This window comes from Globicephala melas, chromosome 9, assembly GCF_963455315.2.
Source record: "Globicephala melas chromosome 9, mGloMel1.2, whole genome shotgun sequence".
NCBI lineage: Eukaryota > Metazoa > Chordata > Mammalia > Artiodactyla > Delphinidae > Globicephala > Globicephala melas.
The window spans coordinates 15,204,487-15,226,697 of record NC_083322.1 but is presented as its reverse complement, the minus strand read 5'-3'; the positions used below and the strand labels follow the sequence as shown (position 1 = coordinate 15,226,697).

At 43.9% G+C, this 22,211-nt stretch overlaps 2 protein-coding genes across 3 annotated transcripts in view; one reads left to right on the top strand and one right to left on the bottom strand.

Moving 5' to 3' along the window:
• CREB3L2 (cAMP responsive element binding protein 3 like 2) overlaps nt 1-18,447 on the bottom strand; it is a 118,634-nt gene extending 100,187 nt beyond the window's left edge. The window contains exon 1 of the mRNA XM_030853935.3: nt 17,974-18,447. Coding sequence (XP_030709795.2) covers nt 17,974-18,075 — 102 coding nt within the window. The 5' untranslated portion in view covers nt 18,076-18,447. The remainder of the gene's footprint in view (nt 1-17,973) is intronic.
• Nucleotides 18,448-18,877: 430 nt separating this feature from the next.
• AKR1D1 (aldo-keto reductase family 1 member D1) overlaps nt 18,878-22,211 on the top strand; it is a 77,228-nt gene continuing 73,894 nt past the window's right edge. For both annotated transcript variants that reach the window (XR_009565184.1, XM_030853937.2), the window contains exons 1-3: nt 18,878-18,888; nt 19,113-19,254; nt 20,124-20,605. The gene's annotated coding sequence lies outside the window, so the exon portion shown is untranslated. The remainder of the gene's footprint in view (nt 18,889-19,112; nt 19,255-20,123; nt 20,606-22,211) is intronic.

The following is a 22,211-nucleotide window of genomic DNA, read 5'->3' as shown; positions in this document are numbered from 1 at the left end:
ATTCCCTTATTGTGGCAGGAAGGGGCGGTGCTTGGCCACCTCAAAGGTCCCTACCAGACCTAGGATCCTATAAGTTTGGGAAAATGTTCTTTTGTGGTGCAGCAGACACTGCTGCTTGACCATTCAACGTCCATCTTGCCCTCCCTCCTCACAATCAGACATGCCAATCTTGTTCAAGGTAACAAGGTATCCAGCTAAAACACCTTCCTGGTTTCTCCTCAGTGAGGGGTGGCCAGCGAAACCTAAGAGGAATTCTGCTGGGGACCTCAGAGCAAGCCTTGGCTTTTCAAGTCCAGGTATCCCCCTCTTCTGCTTTGCCCTCCCACTTTCTCCCTACCGGGGAGGCCGATGTTATACCTGAGGTAAAGTAGTCATCTTGCAGTCGTGAGGTAATGCCCAAGAAGATAAAGGTCTACCTGCTAAAGACGGCAGAATGAAAAGATGGGACAATCCTGGGTCCCACTGGCACTGTTCAACCACTATGCCAGTCCTAGATGGCCTCGATCTAGACTTCTTGGTTCATAAGTAGGCCCCCTTACATGTTTCAATTACTGTATTTTAAAGCCAAGTGACATATACGCTTGCAATCTTGAAACTTTTGTTTCTGGTTTGCTTTTGTTTTCTAAATTGGGCACAGGCAGTGGTTTCTCAAAAGGGCAATAAGAAAAAAAAAAATCTACCTACCAGGATATTTTTCTTTTGGTTGGAAAATACCAAAGAACAAACTTCTCCATGAAAATCATCTGTATTTCATGAAAAACCAATGAAGGGCTAACCAGTCTCCCAAATTGCCTGCTGTTTTGCAAATATGCAGCTGCATAGAGAAGAACCGTCAGGTTACTCATTCAAACTTGTTAGCCTCTACAGCTAAGGATTTTTCTCTCTTTGGCATTCACCCCATTATCAGCAATGGGTTTTTTGGTGTGTTTGTTTACAATAAAAATTATAACTTCCAGAGGGGATGAAGATTTGGACACAGGTTTCTAACATCTCCCTCTCAAAGTCCTACTGACACTGCCAAAATAATAACAAGGCGTTATGGATGTGGGTCCATTCACATGCCAGAACCCCTATGGACCTTCTGTTAGAATGCTAGCTGGCCCACACAAAAGGCAGCCAGAGAAAACCAACTTAGAATTCTGCTTCCCAAGCAAGCAGACTGAGGGGAGGTTGCCTTGCTGAACTCTCCTTACATCAACTACTTTGGAAGGTCAGTTCAGGCCCTGGGTCAGAAGGAGAGCCTGTGGCTTTAACGCGTTTGCTGCAGCTTACCAACAGCACTCAAAGTTGCACTGCTGGGGAGGTCCAGGGGCCAGGCGGTGCCGTAGCAGATGGAGAGCCCTTTAGCACTACCCCCTGATGCTGTGGGCAGGGCCCCCAGGGGCTGTTCCACATCACGCTTACCATTCCTTCCCACTCTCTTCCTATTAATGAATTCTTAAGCTTATCACAGTCAGACCCAGAAACGCTATTTATATTAAAAAAGCAATGTAAATCATCTCAGTCACAGATGGCTGTTTCAGGTGATGGCAGGAATAGGGAATGGGCCGGCCCCTACATGCCTTGCCTCTTGTGACTTGAAGAATGTTAACACCTGCCACCAATCCCCACCCCCCTCAAAACCTACAAAGAATTTCAGTTCTGCAGAAGCAGGTGCTTGAAAAATCGAAGTGTGAACTCAGTCATGCAAATCAATACCAGGCCTTGAGCCTAAAAAGGTTCAGGTAGGAACTGAAAAAACTTTTCGGGTTTTTTCCCCCCCTAAATGTCATCACAATTAGGCCACATTAGGGTGAAGGTGGCCAAAAGGTACCAACTTCCAGCTATAAGATAAGTAAGTCCTGGGGATGTAATGTACAACATAGTGACTATAGTTAACAATACTGTATTGTGTATTGGAAAGCCTCTAAGACAGTAGATCTTAAAAGTTCTCATCACAAGGAAAAAAAATTGTAACTCTGTGAGATGATGAATGTTAACTAAATTCACTGTGGTGATCATTTTGCAATATATACATATATAAAGTCGTGTTGTATATCTGAAACTCACATGTTATATGTCAATTATATCTCAGTAAAACTAGAGAAATAAACAAGCAAAATAACTAGGTCACATTAGAGAAGCTTTATTCTATTTACTAATTTTTTTCCTTCAGTTTAGAATTCAGCAAGCATTTCTTCCTATGCCTCCTTGAAATTACTGGAATAGAAAACTGGAGGGCAGGAACCTACTATCTCCTAAGCAGAGGCCATGTACCTGACATAGAGACAGACACTTCACTTACATCATGTCACTCATCCTCTATCACGGCCTTGTGAAACAACCTCAGAAAGGTACCCAGAGTAGGGAGTGCCAGAACCAGGTCATAAGCCCAGAATCACTCACTCATCCATTCACTTGGCAAACATTTCATTGGCTCCCTATGATGTGCTCATCACTGTTCTGGTGAGCTTCCCAACAAGTATGCCTATGGAATGCCCTGAGTGGAGGCTAGAGCCCACAGAGCACTTGGGCTGTGATCAGCCTCATTCACTATTTCAATGCCCCGGGCAGATATCATCATTTTCTCTTAGTGCCACGTTGAGAGAGCTGGGAAGCACTGAATAAATAATTTGTTGGTGGTGATAAGGGCTATGAAGTCAGTGCTGACTCCAAAATCCCTGTTTTTTCTACCAACCCTCTGCCCCAGCGGTTGAGTGATCAGCAGACAACAGGATATTCAGAATCCACAGCAGAAATAGGAAGAGTAGGAATCAGAAAGCTGAAAACTCATCATGTTCAATCCACTGAACCATCCATCTCTCAGCTGGGCCAAGCTTAATTGCAGTTTCCTCCTATAAGTCTGTATTTAAGTCAAAAGGAAACACTAGGTTCCTTTGATTTAAAACCACCTCATGTATACAATGGAGAAAAGACAGCCTCTTCAATAGGTGGTGCTGGGAACTGGACAGCCACATGTAAAAGAATGAAACTAGAACACTCCCTAACACCATACACAAAGATAAACTCAAAATGGATTAAAGATCTAAATGTAAGGCCAGATGCTATAAAACTCTTAGAGGAAAACATAGGCAGAACACTCTACGGCATAAATCACAGCAAGATCCTTTTTGACTCACCTCCTAGAGAAATGGAAATAAAAACAAAAATAAACAAATGGGACCTAATGAAACTTAAAAGCTTTTGCACAGCAAAGGAAACCATAAACAAGACGAAAAGACAACCGTGAGAATGGGAGAAAATATTTGCAAATGAAGCAACTGACAAAGGATTAATCTCCAAAATTTACAAGCAGCTCATGCAGCTCAATAACAAAAAAAACAAACAACCCAATCCAAAAATGGGCAGAAGACCAAAATAGACATTTCTCCAAAGATATACAGATTGCCAACAAACACATGAAAGAATGCTCAACATCACTAATCATTAGAGAAATGCAAATCAAAACTACAACAAGGTATCACCTCACACCAGTCAGAATGGCCATCATCAAAAAATCTACAAACAATAAATGCTGGAGAAAAGGGAACCCTCTTGCACTGTTGGTGGGAATGTAAATTGATACAGCCACTATGGAGAACAGTATGGAGGGTCCTTAAAAAACTAAAAATAGGACTACCATATGACCCAGCAATCCCACTACTGGGCATGTACCCTGAGAAAACCATAATTCAAAAAGAGTCATGTACCAAAATGTTCATTGCAGCTCTATTTACAATAGCCCGGAGATGGAAACAACCTAAGTGTCCATCATCGGATGAATGGATAAAGAAGATGTGGCACATATATACAATGGAATATTACTCAGCCATAAAAAGAAACGAAATTGAGTTATTTGTAGTGAGGTGGATGGACTTAGAGTCTGTCATACTGAGTGAAGTAAGTCAGAAAGAGATAAACAAATACTACATGCTAACACATATATATGGAATCTAAAAAAAATGGTTCTGAAGAACCTAGGGGCAGGACAGGAATAAAGACGCAGACGTAGAGAATGGACTTGAGGACACAGGGAGGGGGAAGGGTAAGCTGGGACGAAGTGAGAGAGTGGCATGGACATAGATACACTACCAAATGTAAAACAGATAGCTAGTGGGAAGCAGCCGCATAGCACAGGGAGATCAACTCCGTGCTTTGTGACCACCTAGAGGGTTGAGGTAGGGAGGGTGGGAGGGAGATGCAAGACGGAGGACATATGGGGATCTATGTATATGTATAGCTGATTCACTTTGTTATAAAGCAGAAACTAATACACCATTGTAAAGCAACTATACTCCAATTAAGATGTTAAAAAAAACAAAATAAAATAAAATAAAACCACCTCATGTTCCTAATATGTAAACACAGCTGAAACACCAAATGGTTTTTTGGCTGCTACTTCTCTGCCTCCCTTTCTCATCAAACACAGAAATGTATGTGTATGTTAAGATTGCCAGGGTCACTGGGCACCTTCAGTTAGAGCACGATGCCCTGGAACACAAGGGGGTCAGGTTAGTCTCCATCTAGGTTTGGTCTTGACCTCCTCGGCCTCCCCAACCCACAGCCCCAGGCCTTCCAGCTGCTCCCAAATGTAGGTCATGGGCTGCAGGAGAGTCCTGGAAAGAAAACTTGCAAATCCAGAGCAGAACCAGAAAAACAACTCCTGGCAGTGCCTCAGAAATGAATACTATCTCAGGGTAGGAAGTTCAAAGTCATAGCTACAAAGATCGGCTTCAGGTTCTGTGATTACGAAACAATACAGTATGTCCCCCACTCAATCCCACCCTCCTTTCCAAAGGACAACGTCCAGTTCCTAAGCCATTTGTAAATGGAAGCAGGCAGAGGTTGGGGCAGGGGCGCATGGAGGGCCAGCCTATACACACACACATGTGTCTGAGGCTCTTGTGGACCAACCTGGCTTCTTGCTGGATTACAAAAGGGAGCTTGGCTGTGACTAATTTCAAAACACAAAGTTAAAGTCAAAAGCTGCCACAGGTAACCCCAGCTTATGAATTCACGTTCCAAAAGTTTGCAACAGCAGGATGCTGATGGTGGGGTAGGCTGTGCGTGGTGGGCGGACGGCAGGGAATGTATGGAGACTCCATACATTCTGCTCAGTTTTGCCGGGAACCTAAAGCTGTTCTAAAAAATTAAGGCTAAAAGATAAAAATAAAATAAAATAAATAAATAAAATAAAAAATTAAGGCTATTTTTAAAAAATTGGTAACACAAGTGCTTCAAACTCACAAGACATATAGTTATTGAAATAACATGATTGAAAGTAATCGGTTCCCCCTCCTACACTGTTGGTGGGAATGTAAGTTGGTGCACCCACTATGCAAAACAGTGTGGAGAATCCTCAGAAAACTAAACAGAATTACCATATGATCCAGCAATCCTACTCCTGGGCATATACTCAGACAAAACTATAATTCAAAAAGATACATGCATCCCTATATTCACAGCAGCACTATTCACTATTCACATTTAGGAAACAACCTAAATGTCCATCAATAGATGAATGGATAAAGAAGATGTAGTACACAGATACAATGGAATACTACTCTGACATAAAAAAGAACAGGATAATGCCATTTGCAGCAACATGGATGCAACTAGAGATTATCATACTACGTGAAGTAAGTCAGAAAGAGAAAGACAAATACCAAATACGATATCACTTACATGTGGAATCTAAAATACGACACAAATGAACCTATCTATGAGACAGAAACAGACTCACAGAGGTAGAAAATAGACTTGCGGTGGCCAAGGGGGTGTGGGTGGAGGAGGGAAGGCCTGAGAGTTGGGGATTAGCAGATGTAGACTATTTTATACAGGATGGGTAAACAACAAGGTCCTACCTTTATAGCACAAGGAACTATATTCAATATCCTATGATAAACCATAAAGGAAAAGAATATATATATCAAAAAAAAGCAATCAGTTCCCAGTCAGCCAAGAGACCAACTTAACCCATACTGTAGCTGAACTGTGCTGGGTGAATTCTCAACTCGGTGTCACCTCACAGGAGTCTGTTCTGCTCTGGGCTGAGAAGGGCTGCCCGCTTCTCCCTGTGCAGTCAGTCGGAAAGCAGAGTTCTCCTTATTCTCCACCCCCTTGTTTCCTGGGCCCAACTTCAGTCCTGGGGTCAGAGTTCTCCTCCCATTCTTGTTCCTCATCTCCCCAGGAGGGTTGAGGGCCATGAAAGCAACATCCTGGATACAGGGAAACAGAGAGCAAAGGTAGAATCGAGCCCCATAATTCAGGGGGCACGGGGAGGACTGGAGGGTGCCCTCCAGAGTCCCCTCTCTAGGTCCTGAAACCCAGGCACTGCTTGGAGCTGCACATTTTCTTCGAAGAGACATCATTTACTTTAGTGTTCCTTCCACTGGAAAGCCCTCAGGCTCATATTCTTATTACAAAACCATTTGTCCTCACCTGCCCCTATTATTATGTCATTAAAAATGGGGTCAATTTGGTTTTTTTCTATTTTCCTAACATGTGAATACCGTTGATGTCTCCGTGATCAAACTTATCTTTGGCAACCACTGGGTCCACTTGATACCTTCTCAGTGGGAAGTTAGCAGAAATATAGAAAGGAAAAGGCTCAAGACTTCTAGGCATCTGCTAAATCCCAACTGTCTTATACAGATTTAATGAATCCAGAGACCCTCCTTTTGCATGCCCCAAAGCCTGAGACTCCTAAATGACACATGCACAAAGGGACCCAGGCACAAACTACTCCTCGCTCACGAGAAGGACATCAGGAATAGGTGGATTCAGCGTGGAGAGAAGAATGAAGAAAGGACCTTCATAACACTGCACGGGCACGGGGACAGTCTCCAAGGCCAATTTTGAGGACTGATTTTACAAAAACAAAAGGAAAGAAAGAGGCACTATTGTACATATTATCTACCATGCATATTTACTCCCAGCACCTGCCCTTCTGCAGTTTCTGCTCTTGCCTGGAAACAAGGCCTGCACTCCCTGGGCACAAAGCCAGAGAGCATGCCCACAGGTCCAGACCCTCGGGGGACCTCTGCGGCTCCAGGACACGGTCCCGCCCTGAGCTAACACCACACAGTGCTTGGCAGGCAGCTGAAGAGCATACTCAGCCCTTCTTTATCTTGACCACTCCATAGCAACCCTCCCCTCTTTGGATCCTGGATTTTCCTGGATTTTCTCCACTTTCTCTGCTGATTCCTTCTGAGTTCCATCTGCAGATTTCTCTTCCCCTGCTAACGCCTCAAGTGTCCCCAGGGCTTCATTCTCAGCTTTGCTCTCACACTCCTCACTCTCCCCCGGACCTCGCTGGACTATCTTATTAGGACTATTGGCTTCACTTCTCCCCCATGAGATTCATAACACCCAAATCTACATCTCCAGACCCTTCTCCAGAACTCCAGACCCATGTTTCCAAATGCCTTTCAGGTACCTCTCCTGAATGCGCCATGAACACATCAGAATCACCATGTCCCAAACTGAGCTCATTATCTTCCCCAGAAAACTCATCTTCCTGCACGAAGGGCAGCACCGTCAGCTCAGTGTGCCGCATCAGAAACCATGACGCGTCCCTTATCCCTTGCACGCCCCACTGCCACCAAGTCTTCACGTCCAGCCCCTAACCCCTTCTTGTATTCATGTTCTGCTCCCTGTCAGGTTCAAGGCCCTCATGGTGCCTTGTTCTACTTCATGGACGAAATAGCCAGCCAGCAGATCACCTTGCTGCCATTAATTCTCCCCTCCAATACATACGTCATAAACACTAGGGTTTCCTTTCCAAAATACACTTCTCTCCCTGTCTCTTTTTTATTAAAAGTCTTAAAAGCTTCCCACACTACTGCCCACAAAAGAATATCCAAATGGTTAACAAAGCATGCAAACCTTGTATGATCTTATCATATCTCCCAACACTCCCCACAGAGCATCCTACTCGAAACTACATAAAACCACTTGGGATTCCCAGAATCAACTATGACATGTTATACATTCCTACTCTGTATCTGCTGTTCCCACGGCCTGGAGAACTCCTATTTATACTTCAGGACCCAATGCAAATATCACCTCTTCAGTGAGAGGCTCTCCAACTCTTCATCTCCTTCAGATCTCTTGTTCCACCCTCTGCGTGCCAGAAATACTTTGAACGCAGCTTTAAAGCAAAATGTACACCAGATATTTAATGACTTGTGATTTAATGACTTCTTTACATATCTCCCTTCCCACTCTGCTGGGAGAACCACAAGGTCAAGAATGTATATCCTCCTGCCTAGAACATGCACAGGTTTAGAAAAGCAGTTCATTAAGTTCCTCAAATTGGAGGAAGGACCAGTGATGAGAGATATTTCCCCAGGATGTACAGACAGGAAGCAAGGGGAAGGAAGGAGTTAATGGCTGAATCTTTCAAATGCTATGACTGGTAACCTTGGATTTAAATGTCTGTTTGACACAATTGGCTAGTGAGAAAGCATTTTCATCACACATCCTTGTTTCCTCCAAGTTTCCTAAAAAAATCACCCTATCAGTTTGAATCCTGTAGGCTTTCTCAGCCAAAAGGAATTTCCCTTTAAACAAAAACTATTCAGACATTTCCAAGATACGAAATGTTAAAAAACCAAGATTTTCCACTCAGACGACTGAAAACTGTTTGTAGATTTTTTTTCCCCAGACTCCTCTAATTTGCCAAGAAGTCTGAAGAGGGGTGTGTGTGTGTGTGTGTGTGTGTGTGTGAGTGTGTGTGTGTGTGTGTGTGATGTTAAAAAAAAATGTCTCCTACCTCTGTGTCTCTCTGTTTTTCCATTCTTTATTTTGTCTGGGTTTTACTGAAGCAAGGTTTTTAAGTCAGAAAACAGAGGCTACAAAATGCAAAACTATACCCACCAACTGAGTGCCCAAAGGAAAGAGGTAATCAACTGACCTTTGTTGTTGTTGTTTTAAATCACCCATTTTTTAAAGATCAGAGACTTTCAAGGGTGACAGCATGATACTCAGCACAGAACTTTGGAGTTAAAAGGAACCTCTGGGACCATAATACAAATGTAGCATTTTACAGCAGGATAAACTGAGATGGAGGATGTGAAGTAACTTGTACTACGAGTTTTGCCAAAGAAAAACTCTCTTCCAAGATACTTCTAACAAGAAGCAGGCATACAACTTTGAGTGGCTCAGTGTCACCCGTCTCAATTCTTTAAAAGCTCTTCAGTAATGTCAATAAAGTTTAGATAAATAAATTATACCAGAATAGAGCAATTCAAGGGCAGGCAATTCAACATCAGGCAACTGTAACTGAGCTCAACAGCAGCTATACACACCAGAAAGATCAATGGTACAAGATCTAAGAACTTATATCTGACTTTTGCACTGACCTTCCACTCAGTCCTAGAAAAAAATTAGATACACCACCGCAGAGCACCAAAAAAGTGCTTCCCAAGCTGAAGAATAAGTATGAACCCAGTCAAAACACAGCCTGCATCTGATGAGTGACACTGACTCAAGAAACAGCTGTGTCCCAGCAATGACTCATGAGCCTCTCTTGGGTTTACACTGCAGGAGAGCTGAGTCATAAAACATCCCCTGAGATAACAGGGGTGCGGTGATAAGGGGGATCAAAATGTTCTCAGCTCTTCTCAAAGTAATACATCAGGAAGATTCAAAGGTTACCCAGCCAGAGTCACTCTACAGCTCATGAGGGCCCAGAAGATCTTGGGTCATATTCCAAAGATCTCCCAGTTTCCATCCACAGACAACTAACAGATGTAAAGATCTGAGAACCAGCTGTATTGAAGTTGATGGAGGAGCCCAGGAGAGTGTACAGGGAGAAACCAAGACCAAGTACCAAACGCTCACGTTTAACAGGTGGTAATGCAGCCAGTAAAGGAGGAAAATCTAAGTCTCCCAGGGTATCATGGGAGGCAAAGCAAGAGCGAGTTACAAGATGAACGTGTGCTCGGTCAGTATTGCCAAATGTTCCCGTGAAGCCTTGCAAGCTAAGGATGGAGAGAAGACTAGTGGATGGGGCAGTTAGAGAGAAGCTGGAGAACCTTCAGGCAGCAGTAGGAACCAGAACAAACAGGAGGCAGAAGTAAAAACTGAGGAAATGGGGGCTTCCCTGGCGGCGCAGTGGTTGAGAGTCCGCCTGCCGATGCAGGGGACACGGGTTCGTGCCCCGGTGCGGGAGGATCCCACATGCCACGGAGCGGCTGGGCCCGTGAGCCATGGCCGCTGAGCCTGCGCGTCCGGAGCCTGTGCTCCGCAACGGAAGAGGCCACAACAGTGAGAGGCCCGCGTACCGCAAAAAGAAAAAAAAAAAAGAAAAAAACTGAGGAAACGGAGGCCGTAGCTATTGACTACTTGCCTGAGAAAACCTGGCAGTAAACAAGAGAGAAAAAACAAGCGGAGCAAGGAGGGGCAACAGCATCTGGCAAACATGTGTTCAAGGCAGAGACCTGTGTTTACAGCACAAGGCAGAAGCTGCGGAGGAGAGGAAATGAAGATGCCCGAGAGAGAATAATTACAGGTCCCTTGTGCTTCCTGAATGATATCAGACTCCTGAGGTGGGGATACCTCTTCCCCAGAAAGAAGACATTTGACTTAGGGGAGAGGGTGAAAAAGTGTGTACACTATGGGCTAGGCAGTGACATGTGAAGAAACTGAGACCCAAAGAGGAGAGGTTATTTGCCCAAGGTCACCAGAGAACCAGTGGCCCTGGATTCCAAATCTGCCTGGCTCGAAGGCACACCCTTTCCACAATGCTGCCTTCAACTCTACTCTAGCGGAAACTGGGACTATGATAGAATCATCCTCCCTCCCATGTGGGTCTCAAAACTAAACAAGAAAAGTTATTGACATCAAACTACTCAAGTCACTTTCATATTAAATTTTCAGACTTGCGGAGGCATTTACAAGCATCCAGAGTTTTAAAAAAAATACATTAACAAAAGAGACCAAGGCCACTGAGCTTATTCATTCTCCAAGACTGCCTTACTCTACATAATTGTGCATCGAGCAAGTATTACATATCTCTGAGCATCCTGTGCTCGGGAGTGTAGAAAAGACAGTCATGTCCCCCGCCTTCAAGAAGCTTGTGTTCCAGCTGAGGTCTCTTTTTTGCTCGAGGTCTCAGATTCTCCATAGATAAAAGGGGCCATCACCTCCTATGTGCCTTGTGGGTAACCTAGACAATTCCATTCAGGGAAAAAATGAGGTCACTTGGAAGAGCCGGAGAGCATGTGGTGAGCAGGGAGAAGGGGGAATAGACTCAAGGTTGACACCAATGGTGAATCTCACCATTTCATTTCAGGCTTGACTCTACTGAGTCAGGGAATGTAAACACTATGCCCTCATTCATAAAATCACTGACAAGCAATTCAGACACTCTGCAGCCCTAGACCCTCAGTCCTACCAATCTCCCAGCCAAAGCCTAAGGCCGTTTGCCCCAAGACAGTCCACAGACAGGTCAGAGCCCCGCAGGGCTGAGGCCGGCAGTTCAAACCGCAAACAGGCACACTCTGACCTTATCAGTGTTTGAATAGCCATATGCAACTGGAAAAACAGCTTCTTTGAAAAATGGCATTCAGCTCTCTGCCTGCGGAGATGAGGCTGTGTGGACCTCGAACAGAAAAAGTCATTCTCGTCTTGCACCGTGATCATGATTACAGGCTCAGCTAGTTACCTCCAGCCCTGATATTTGACCCTGACGCAGAGAGTTCAGATAATATAGTTAATTCTACATTTCCTCATTCATGAGTTGGGACACAGCAGTACCCCCTCCATGATAGCCTTTGCATGCATTGCAGAGATATTCCATGCTTAAATGTTTTAAATTTTCCATTTGCTAGCCCACCTTTGTGAGAAAAACAGCCATTAGCTAAATGAACACAACTTTTAGTGAAGGAAAGGTCTGCCAACTCAGACTATTTGACTAATGATCATTACACATGGTCATGCTGGTTGAGGCTCCAAGAGCTCCTCCATTCCCACATGACTAATCTAAGCCAATCAGGTAAATCCCTTTCCAGCCATTGGTTCAGAAATGATGATGTGATCCCATCCTTGACAATAAAGCTCGAAGAGAAATCAGCTGGTAGGCATCTAAAAAAAGTTTCTTCCATCTTAAAAAAGGACAGAGGGAAGACACAACCTCTCTTCTCCCTTTGGATATTGTCATTTTTATTTGAACACCTGAAACTCATATGGATATGAGCTGCCTTCTGGTTGCCTCCAACTTGAAGATGAATCCTGCCTATGGATGGATGGAATCTAGGTCCATGATGAACTGAGTAGCTGCTGAATCAGCCAAACATGTAGCTATACTTTTAGGCATCTTGCAACGTGACAGAATAATTCACTTATTGTGTAAGCAATGTGAATCAGTTTTCAGTTACTCGCAGCGGCAAGCATTGTCATTTAATTCAATTATTAATCTAGATGCAGTGCCTCATTTCTCCTGCCAGAGCGACTTCACATCAGAGCTCAATAGGATATTATCACTCAGGGATCACTCAAGAAAGAGGGCAAGTACAAAACTCAGTACTGCCCTCTCATCTTTCAGAACTGTGCCCAAGCCCACCTTCCCCCAACCCATGTTAACACAATGAGAACAATTTCAGAGACAATAATCTAATTGAATCAAAGATTTTTCACCAAAACAATGAAAATTCTTTAGATCATAAGCTAAATCAGCAACATATATGCAAGGCCGCCTTATGAATAGGGGCCACATGCAGAGGGGTAGTGAGAGCTCCCCCCAGCTCCCCAAATACTCCTCCCCTACTACCTGGCTATTGCCTACAGTTCTCCATTTAGAGATTCAAGAAATTATTGTTAAATATAAACGCCCATTTAGGGGTCATATGTTTAGCTTTACTAATATTGAAATTTTTAGTGTAAGCTTAAAAATCTTTCCTGAGAACAAAATTAAAGAGGAGGAGTTGGAAAGAGAACACCATTACAGTGAGCAACTTGGGGTCCAAGAAGCGAGGGGAACATGACAGGAGTGAAGGTGAAGAAAGGTGAAGTAGGGCCTTGAAGACAAATTATACTGACTTCACAATTTCGTCTCCTACTGGGACTCATTACCTTTATTCAATTGGTGGAGGTCAGGTGACCAGAAGTAATGATTTCTCAAGCCACAAGGACCCAGGGTCCCACTCAGAATCTGGCCAGAGGCCAACAATAGGAGGCGAACATCAAACCAAAAGCTCCCATATCCCAAGGGGGCCCTATCAAGTCTCTGGGCCGCCGAGAGGAAGCGGAAACCACCAGCCTCTCAGACCAGCCATCCACCTTCCGGCAATCACGATGGATGTGGAAGCCAGATGGCCTTCACATCCGCTCACCAGGCAGGTGGAACCGACCCTTAACACCCCACCCTCTGGGCTCAGTCATTTCATTTTAGGAACCAATTGGATATAAAATTTAAGCGCATAACCACTAATAATTCTACAAAGAACTGGATTTACATGAGTTTAGTATTTAAAAGAAGCAGAACTAAATTAGGAGGTTGGAATTAACTGATATACACTACTATATATAAAATAGATAACCAACAAGGACCTTCTTATAGCACAGGAAGCTATACTTAACATTTTGCAATAACCTATAAGGGAAAAGAATCGGAAAAAGAAAAAAAAATATATATATATATATAAATGAATCACTGTGCTGTACACCTGAAACTAACATAATATTGTAAATCAACTATACCTCAATAAAATAAAATGAAATACCAAGCAGAAGCTCTGTCATTATCTTTGCAAAGAAAAGGTATCCTATTATATACCTTAAAAAAAATAATCATTGCAAAAATTGATAAAATCCCCCTTTTCCAGATTGCTAAACTGAGCTATAAGAAAATTACCAAGAGCACGAAGTTTATCATACACAAACCCACTGTTAATCCTCCATCCTCAAAGCCCTTTTCTAGCAAGCACTCCTGCTTCCTCTATTCATTACCCAAGGCCTCCACCAACGCTGGTGGTATTGAGTGAGCACCAGAAACCTCTCTCTCCCCGAGGAAATGCAGGCTAAAATTACCTCTGGTCCAGTTTTATGTGGTGCCTTTAAGTTGTCATTTTTGATTTCCTAAATACTTTCAGGAGGTAAAAGTTTGAACAGTTCGAAAGGGATAGTGTGTAAGTAACTCCCTCTCCCTCCTTCCCTCTCTTGACCTCTAGTCCCTCAAGTCCCCTTACCAGAAAAACATCAGCCATCTGTTTCTTGAGCATCCGCCCAGATATAGTCAGTGCATGTAATAATATACATAGATAAGATTTATAGACTGTTTTGCTCCTTAAATTGCAAAATCCCACAGTAAATTCCCAGAAATGTAATTTGCACAGAATCTTACAGGAAACACAACATGAATGTTAGAAACATCCAGCATCCTGGAAGGTTTAGGGGAAGGGACAAGGCTTCTTGCAATGATCTGAAACCATAATATATACACTCCTCATTTTTATATCTGCCATCTTTTCTGAAACCAGTTTTAGCTTGTATCCACTCTAGAAGCAATAGCTTTCCTAAATGTACTACTCACTGATTTAAAATTATATCTCATCATCTGTATGGGAACTATTTTTTCAGCTTCAGGAGGAAGCCCAAAGCTCTAATAATTCAGGATCTAATGAGCAAGTCCAGATTCGCTCTGTGTGGTTCATTATTTTATAGACTTTGAAACGGTCTCCTCTAAGCCTCTGTCCTTGTGGACCCAGAAGTTTTCTTCAGAACTAACCAAATGAGAAAAACACTGCTCCTGATGGCTCACAGAAGCCGCCTCGGAGACGTGACAATCCCAGCCTCGGGCAACTTCTATATTTTTAAAATCAGGTAAGTGACAGTTTTGCTAACACAGGGCATTAGCAATCATGCGTGTGGTAGCTAAATTCCTATTTAGAGCAAAGAGAGTGATCATGCTAGGAAGGGTTGGTGGCCCCACTGCCACCTCAGTTAAATATTAGCTACCCTCAGACTCAGCAATTTCTGGCTCCCCATCCTCTGACTCAGTTCCTTTTAAGTCTGGATCCTCCATTCATACAGCATAGTGGGCAAGAGCTTGGGCTTTGGAGGCAGGTAGACTTGAGTTTAAATGACCTTTTACCAAGTCACTTCAACTCATTAAGGCTCAGTTTTCTTATCTGTAAAATGACTCCTTCACTGGGTCATTGAGATATCCTCTTTTTTTTTTTTTTGGCTGTGCCCTGCAGCATGAGGGATCTTAGTTCCCTGACCAGGGATTGAACCTGTGCCCCCTGCAGTGGAAGCTCGGAGTCTTAACCACTGAACCGCCAGGGAAGTCCCACTGATACATCATTTTTGTAAAGCACTAAGTACAATGCCTTTCATGAGGACCAGCTGCATAATCTATGGGACCTGCTACAAAATGCAAACGTGTGGGCCCTTGTTCAAAAATTATTGAGGATCTCACAATGGTGACAGCAGAGCATCAAAGTGTGGGGCCCTGTGGGACTGCACAGGTGGCAGGCCCATGAAGCCAGCCCTCCCTTTCAGATAATAAATATACAATAGATGGTAGCTATACTATCTTACCAATTTCCCAGCTTACATGTGTACCTTACCCTCCCTGCAGGCTCTCCACTCCCTATGTGATGCCTAATCCACTCAACTTGGAAAGTTTCACTGGGCCATTACACAAACAGGCACTCTGCCTCAGAAGTAACCTGCATTTTTACAAGAAAAAAACTGACAAAAATGGGGGGATCTAAAACAGAAGGTGATGTTACCATAAGCTCATGCCAGACACACTCCCACCTTAGAGCCTTTGCTGTGGCTTTTCATCCTGCTGAGATAACATTCTCCCCTACTTCAGGCCTAGAGTGTAAGCTTCTCAAGGTCAAGAATTTTGAGGTTTTTTTGGTTCACTGATGTATCCCAACTGCTTAGAACAGTGTTTCGCACATAGAAGCTCTTCAATAACCATTCATTGAAAGAACAAATAAATCGTGAGTGAATGCATCATCAGGCCATCCTTTTTCCACTTGGAGGTCAGGTCATTTCTCATTAGGGACAAATGGCAATAATAACCAGCTCTGCAACTGGATACCCAAGAGAGTTCAAGAAACAGATGGGAAAGTTATCTATTTTCAAATCTCTGCCAAACTCCCCTTAGTTTAGAAGGAATATAACCCAGTTGTCTGTGCTACCAAATCCAATACGTCTTTCAACACTAATTCATATACTCAGTTTGTGGGCCACGGCTTGCAGCAATGACGAGTGGCATTTTATGTGAGTGAGCTGCCCAGAAGAGAAACACGTCCCTAAGTGGCCTACATAAAAGTAATTAAAAAAAAAATCAAATTAGAAGAAAAATAATCACCCATCACTGCTTCATTACAATGACATAGAAAAATTAAGCCCTTGCTACCAAAAGGAAGGTAAGGTCTCTACCCCTGCAACTGTGCATAAAGATGTCAGTTAGAGCCAGTCCAAGCTGTCCTGCCTGAAGTTAATGTCACAGTCACGGGTAGCATCTCAAACCCTGGCATAAGATCTCAGAAATGCAAGTCATGAGGCCTGGAGAAAGGGAATGTGGATGCTGTGCATAATTCATCCCACCAGCTGAAAGACAATCCAAAGCATTACAGCTGCGGGATGAGACACTTTCACAGTACTCGTGAGAACAAAAGAGAAGAGCTGCCCCTCGCAAATGGTTAAAATGTGGCCTATGTCAGGAGAAACATCTGGAGATACTATGAGAAGATATTTGACGGCCGGCGTTCTCTGAGCTCTGTCCTGGCGACAGGAAGCACATCTGGGCCCCCAATCCAAAGGCAGCCCACGTAGTGTCCTCGGGACAGACTCAGTGAGCAAAGCCCAGAAGATCACACCACACATCTGGCTTTTGACCCGGCATGAACTTCCACTACCTCTCTGCCCTGCACTCGGCATGTTTTCAACAAGCCATTCTCAGCCACCACAAATGCCTTGGTGGGAATCACAGGGAGGCCCTCATCCCTTTTCCCAAAATAACGTCAGCCAGAGGCAAAGGCCAAAGGGGTGGAGCCTGCAGGCCATTTTGCAAAAGTTTCAAATATCCTGGCACTGACTCCATTAAAAGAATCATGAAGGGGAAATAGCCAAGCCTCTCATTTTCTCATTAGTGTCTCTCTCTATACAAACTCTGCATTTGTAAAAAAGAAACAAAGAGATCTCACAATAAAGTCATACTATCAGTGCTGGCTGTTGGAAACAAAATTTCATTTTGCAAATTTAATACCAAAAACTTGAAATTGAAAACTTTATAAGAAATGTGTGTGCTCTGTGACAGTTTAATGCCCAAAGGGATCTCTGAGGCATAAGACTGAGCAAGGAACTGGTGAGCTGTCCCACCTTCTCCAAAGCCTTTCTGAAATATGCATTGCCTCAGATTTTCCATTCTCCTTTGCTGATCTTTCCTCTGAAGAAGGAGGAAGCAGATTTCTTGGCTGGACAGTTAAAGGAGCCAAATAAAGTAGTCTTCCTCCTAATACGAAGGGGCTTTTTTTCAAAACACACACACACACACACACACACACACACACACACAGGTACACTTCCTAAAATTCAAATAAGATAGTAAAGGAAGAGAAAGAATATGACAGCGAAGGAAAGAAAATGCTACTTTATTTTGCCCAGTTTTTAAAAAATCTTCCCACAACAATTAGTAGCAAACTAAACAGAGGCAGATTATCAAAACATCTACGCCTTCTCCTGCTTTACAGCGCAATAGGAAATGATATAGCATATGTGAAAAGCCCTCGGGGAAAAGAGTATAAGTTGCTGAAGGAATACAAAGCGTCGTTACTATTATCAAAAGTTTAAAAGAGACAGCGGCCCACCTTCACTGTTCAGCTAGAAAAACCACACCTCTCCCCAGATCTCTCCATTCTGGGCATGCTCTTCCCAAATGCTTCCTTCCCAGTTCCCTGTCCCAAGCTGTTCCTTTCATGACACTTTCCCCTCTCAAGCCGCCCCTTCGCCGCCCCGCCAAGTCCTCACCGTGTGATACATGAGAGCCTCGGTTTCTCCGGGCTCTGACAGCTCGCTCAGCTTGCGGTCCCACTGCAGGACGCTCTGCTCCCCGCTCTCCAGCACCTCCATGGTGGTCCGAGGCGCGCTGGGCCGAGGATGCTGAGGGCAGGAGGGGAGCGGGTAGGGCGGCCTCGGAGGGCGAGATCCGCCTCTGCGTGAGTGTGTGTGCGTGTGTGTGCGTATGCGTGTAGCTTATGCACTTAGAAAGGAAAACGTTCGCTCCTCTGCCTGAGAGAGAATTGCCAAGGGCTCCGGTTCAGCGTCCTCGGAGACCTGAGAATCCCCAGAGGAGACAGACTGTCTAGAGATCAGACCGAAGGCTGAGGAGAATAGAGCAGGGTGTGTATCCAAAATAAAGGCAGGAGATCAGTACTCATCCCAAGAAAAGCCCTTCTCAATAAGCTCACTTTCCACTACTGCTCCAGACACAAACTTTGAGATTCCCCAGGGCTCCTCAGCTCTGCTCCAGGACACAGCTATGTCTCCTCCTCCCTCCAGGGCGGGGACCAATCGGATGCTCACTTCTCCCGCCCTACCCAATCAGAAGTCTTTCTCTCCGTCCAGAGGCAGGGGCAGCGAGAAGTCTCCGCCCAAGCTTTGGAATGTGGGCGGGCAGCGCCTTTGACGTCATCGGGGAGCTACTCCGGTTTTACTACCGCCGGCAGCCGAGGTCTGCGGCAGCAGACAAATGGAGTGCTTGAGCCCAGGAGTGATGGACTGGGGATGCAACCAATGAGGAAGGAGCGCCTGGGAGGGACAGCCAATCAAATAGCGACAAGAATACATTTTATAAGAGGGAGGGTGCGCTCAGTCGCCTGAGAATCCAGAGAAATTAGCGCGCGCGTCTAGAGGAAGAGAGTGCTGCTGGGAGCGCCGATTTACGTACTGTCCTAAATATTTTCAAGTAGTTTAGCTCATTTGAGTCTTTCAGGATTTTTAAAAAATAAGTCACATATTACACACAAATATATTTATATTAGCACATATCTGGCAAATTGTAATTGCTTGTGCTTCAGGTTTTTCTCCTGCTTTCTGTTAGACTCTTCTCCTGACGTGTTTTTTATGGGCTCTCCTTATTCTATTTTTTTCTTTTATTTACCCAACAGACATTGTCGAAAAGAGCCAACGGCTTCCTTTTCCAGGTCATAGAGATTTTACCTCAGTGGAAGAGTCAGACAATAAACAGGTAAAGAAAGAAACGTATAATGTCAGAAACTGGTAACTGCTGTAAAGAAAAATCAGAGAAAGGTAAGAGGATGGGGCAGATAGATGCTGTTTTAGATAGCCATCAGGGTAGGTGACGTTTGGGAACAGACCTGAATGAAATGAGGTTTGGGGAGAAGCTGGTGTCTTACAGACAGCCAAGGAGACAGGTGTGGCTGCGGATTGAGGTGCCAGGGAGTGAGTGAGGGGAGAGGTGGCCTGAGAGATGGGCAGGGGACAGACCACCAGGCCTGCCTATATTGGGAAAGAGATAGCCTCTTCTAAATTATTTTTCCTCAACTTGTGATTTTTTTTCCTCCTTTCAGACTCCTTTTTTTTAAATTAATTTTTATTGGAGTATAGTTGCTTTACAATATTGCGTCAGACTCCTTTTAAGGAAACAAAGTGCTTGCATATATAGTTTGCTCATTTTAAATGTAAGGGAGTCTTTGCCAGTTGTCTCTAGAAGTTTCTTACAGTGGCACATTCCGGTATGGAGGTGTTACTTTGTTCCCTTCGCAAGTATTTTTTTGGTGGATAGGGTCAGTCCAATTTTGTCTTAGAACTCTATGGTGTCTTTAAGTGGTAGTTTATTATAGAAACTGTTCCATTTGTCTGGTCCTATCTCCTGGGTCGTTGGAGAATATTTTAATGCGTAAGTAGAAATTCTAGTTTATGGGCCCCGTACCTTCCTTGTAAAATAGTTTTCTCATTTTTCTCTTAGTCCTTGGTTTTTATTTTCCAGTCTGCTACCTCCTTCACCACATCCTTTTCATAGATCACCTTTTCAATTTTTAGCAACTTTTTCCATTTTTCTTAGCATAAGACTCAGCATGAGCAAGTGAGGTAAGAAACATGTACACCCTCCTTCAACTGGAATACAAGCATGTATCTGTCAAACATTTCTGCCGTAGGCAACGTCAGTCCCTGGTTTTGCCCCACGTGGTTGGCAGTTTCTAAGATGGCTCCGATGATCCTGCTTCCTGGTGTTCACACCCTCTGAAACTGCCTCCCCTTGAGCATAGGCTGGACCCGGGGCCTTCCTTCTAGCAAAGAGAATGTGGCAAAAGTGATGGAATGTCAAAAAATATTCTGGCTCCTGTCTGGCTCGTTCTCTCCTCCTCTCGTTTGCTTGCTCTGATCTGTGAGCTGCCCTATGGAGAGGCCCACATAGCAAGGAACTGAGGAAGGTGTCCAACTAACAACCAGCAAGGAACTGAGTCCCTCAATCCGATAACGCAGGAGCAACTGGACCCTGTTAATATAACCACTTGAGTGACTGTGGAAGCAGATCCTCCCCGAGTTGAGCCTTGAGATGACTGCAGCCTTGCGAGAGACCCAGAGTCAGAGGACTCAGCTATGCGATGCCCAGATTCCTGACCCGCACAAACTAAAGGTAAGAAGTTTATATTGTTTTAAGCCACTGACTTTTTCCTTCATAAAATCAGTAACATAGTACTTGGTTTCCTAAATGCTTGGTTAAATTTATCTGTATTGCCATAGTAATAGAGTAATGTCACAATTCCTACATGGTTTTTCAGCCTCCTTTGTTGCATGTATGCTTCTCCCATTCAAGGTATGAAGACTTCTCACCAGCACATTTCTTGTTCTATATCTTGAGTCTAGAGTTTGTCCCTTCCCCTAACATAATTAGGACTTAACAATTTAGCTGACTTTTTTTCCAGCTTCTCTGGCATCCCTTAAAAAGTAGCAGCACTCAGGAATTCCCTGGCAGTCCAGTGGTTAATACTCGACAGTTTCACTGTGGTGGCCCAGGTTCAGTCCCTGGTGGGGGAACCAAGATCCTGCAAACTGCACAGCGCCATCAAAAAAACAAAACGAAGTAGCAGTGCTTGCTCCCCTGTCTGGTTTTGGGTTTGGTTTTGTTTGGTTTTTTTGAGATATAATTGACATATCACACTTATTAGTTTCAGGTGTACAACATAATGATTCGATATTTATATATATTGTGAAATGATCACCACAATGTCTAGTTATAGCCACCATGCTGTATATTATAGCCCCAGGGCTTATGTATTGTATTTTATAACTGGAAGATTGCCTTTTGACTCCCTTCGCCCATTTTGCCCACCCCCAACCCCTGCCTGGGAATCACCAGTCTCTTTGTATCCATGAGTTTGCTTGTATGTTTGTTTAGACTCCACCCAAGTGAGATTATACAGTATTTGTCTTTCTTTGTCTGGCTTATTTCGTTACCATAATGCCCTCAAGGTCCATCCATGCTGTTGCAAATGCCAGGATTTTCTTTTCTTTTTTTTTTTTTTTTTTTTTTTGCGGTACGCGGGCCTCTCACTGTTGTGGCCTCTTCCGTTGCGGAGCACAGGCTCCGGACGCGCAGGCTTAGCGGCCATGGCTCACGGGCCCAGCCGCTCCGCGGCATGTGGGATCTTCCCGGACCGGGGCACGAACCCGTGTCCCCTGCATCGGCAGGCGGACTCTCAACCACTGCACCACCAGGGAAGCCCCAGGATTTCCTTCTTTTTAATGGCTGAATAACATTCCGGTTTATACATATACCACATTTTCTTTATCCATTCATCCACTGATGGATGAATGTGTCTTGGCTATTATAAATAATGCTTCAAGGAACGTGGGGGTCAGGATATCTTTTTGAGTTAGTGGGGTTTTTTTCCGTTGGTTAAACAGCCAGAAGTGGAATTGCTGGATCATAGGATAACTGTATTTTTAAGTTTTTGAGGAACTCCATACTGATTTCCAGAGTGGCTGCACCAATTTACATTTGCACCAACAGTGTACAAGTTTTCCCTTTTCTCCACATCCATGCCGTCTCTTGTTTTTTCTTGTCATTTAACAGCTATCCTAACAAGTGTGAGGTGATATCTCATTGTGGTTTTGATTTGCGTTTCCCTGATGACTAGTGATGTTGAGCACCTTTTCATATTCCTGTTGGCCATCTGTATATCTTCTTTTTTTTTTAAGTTATTTATTTATTTATTTGGCTGCATTGGGTCTTCGTTGCT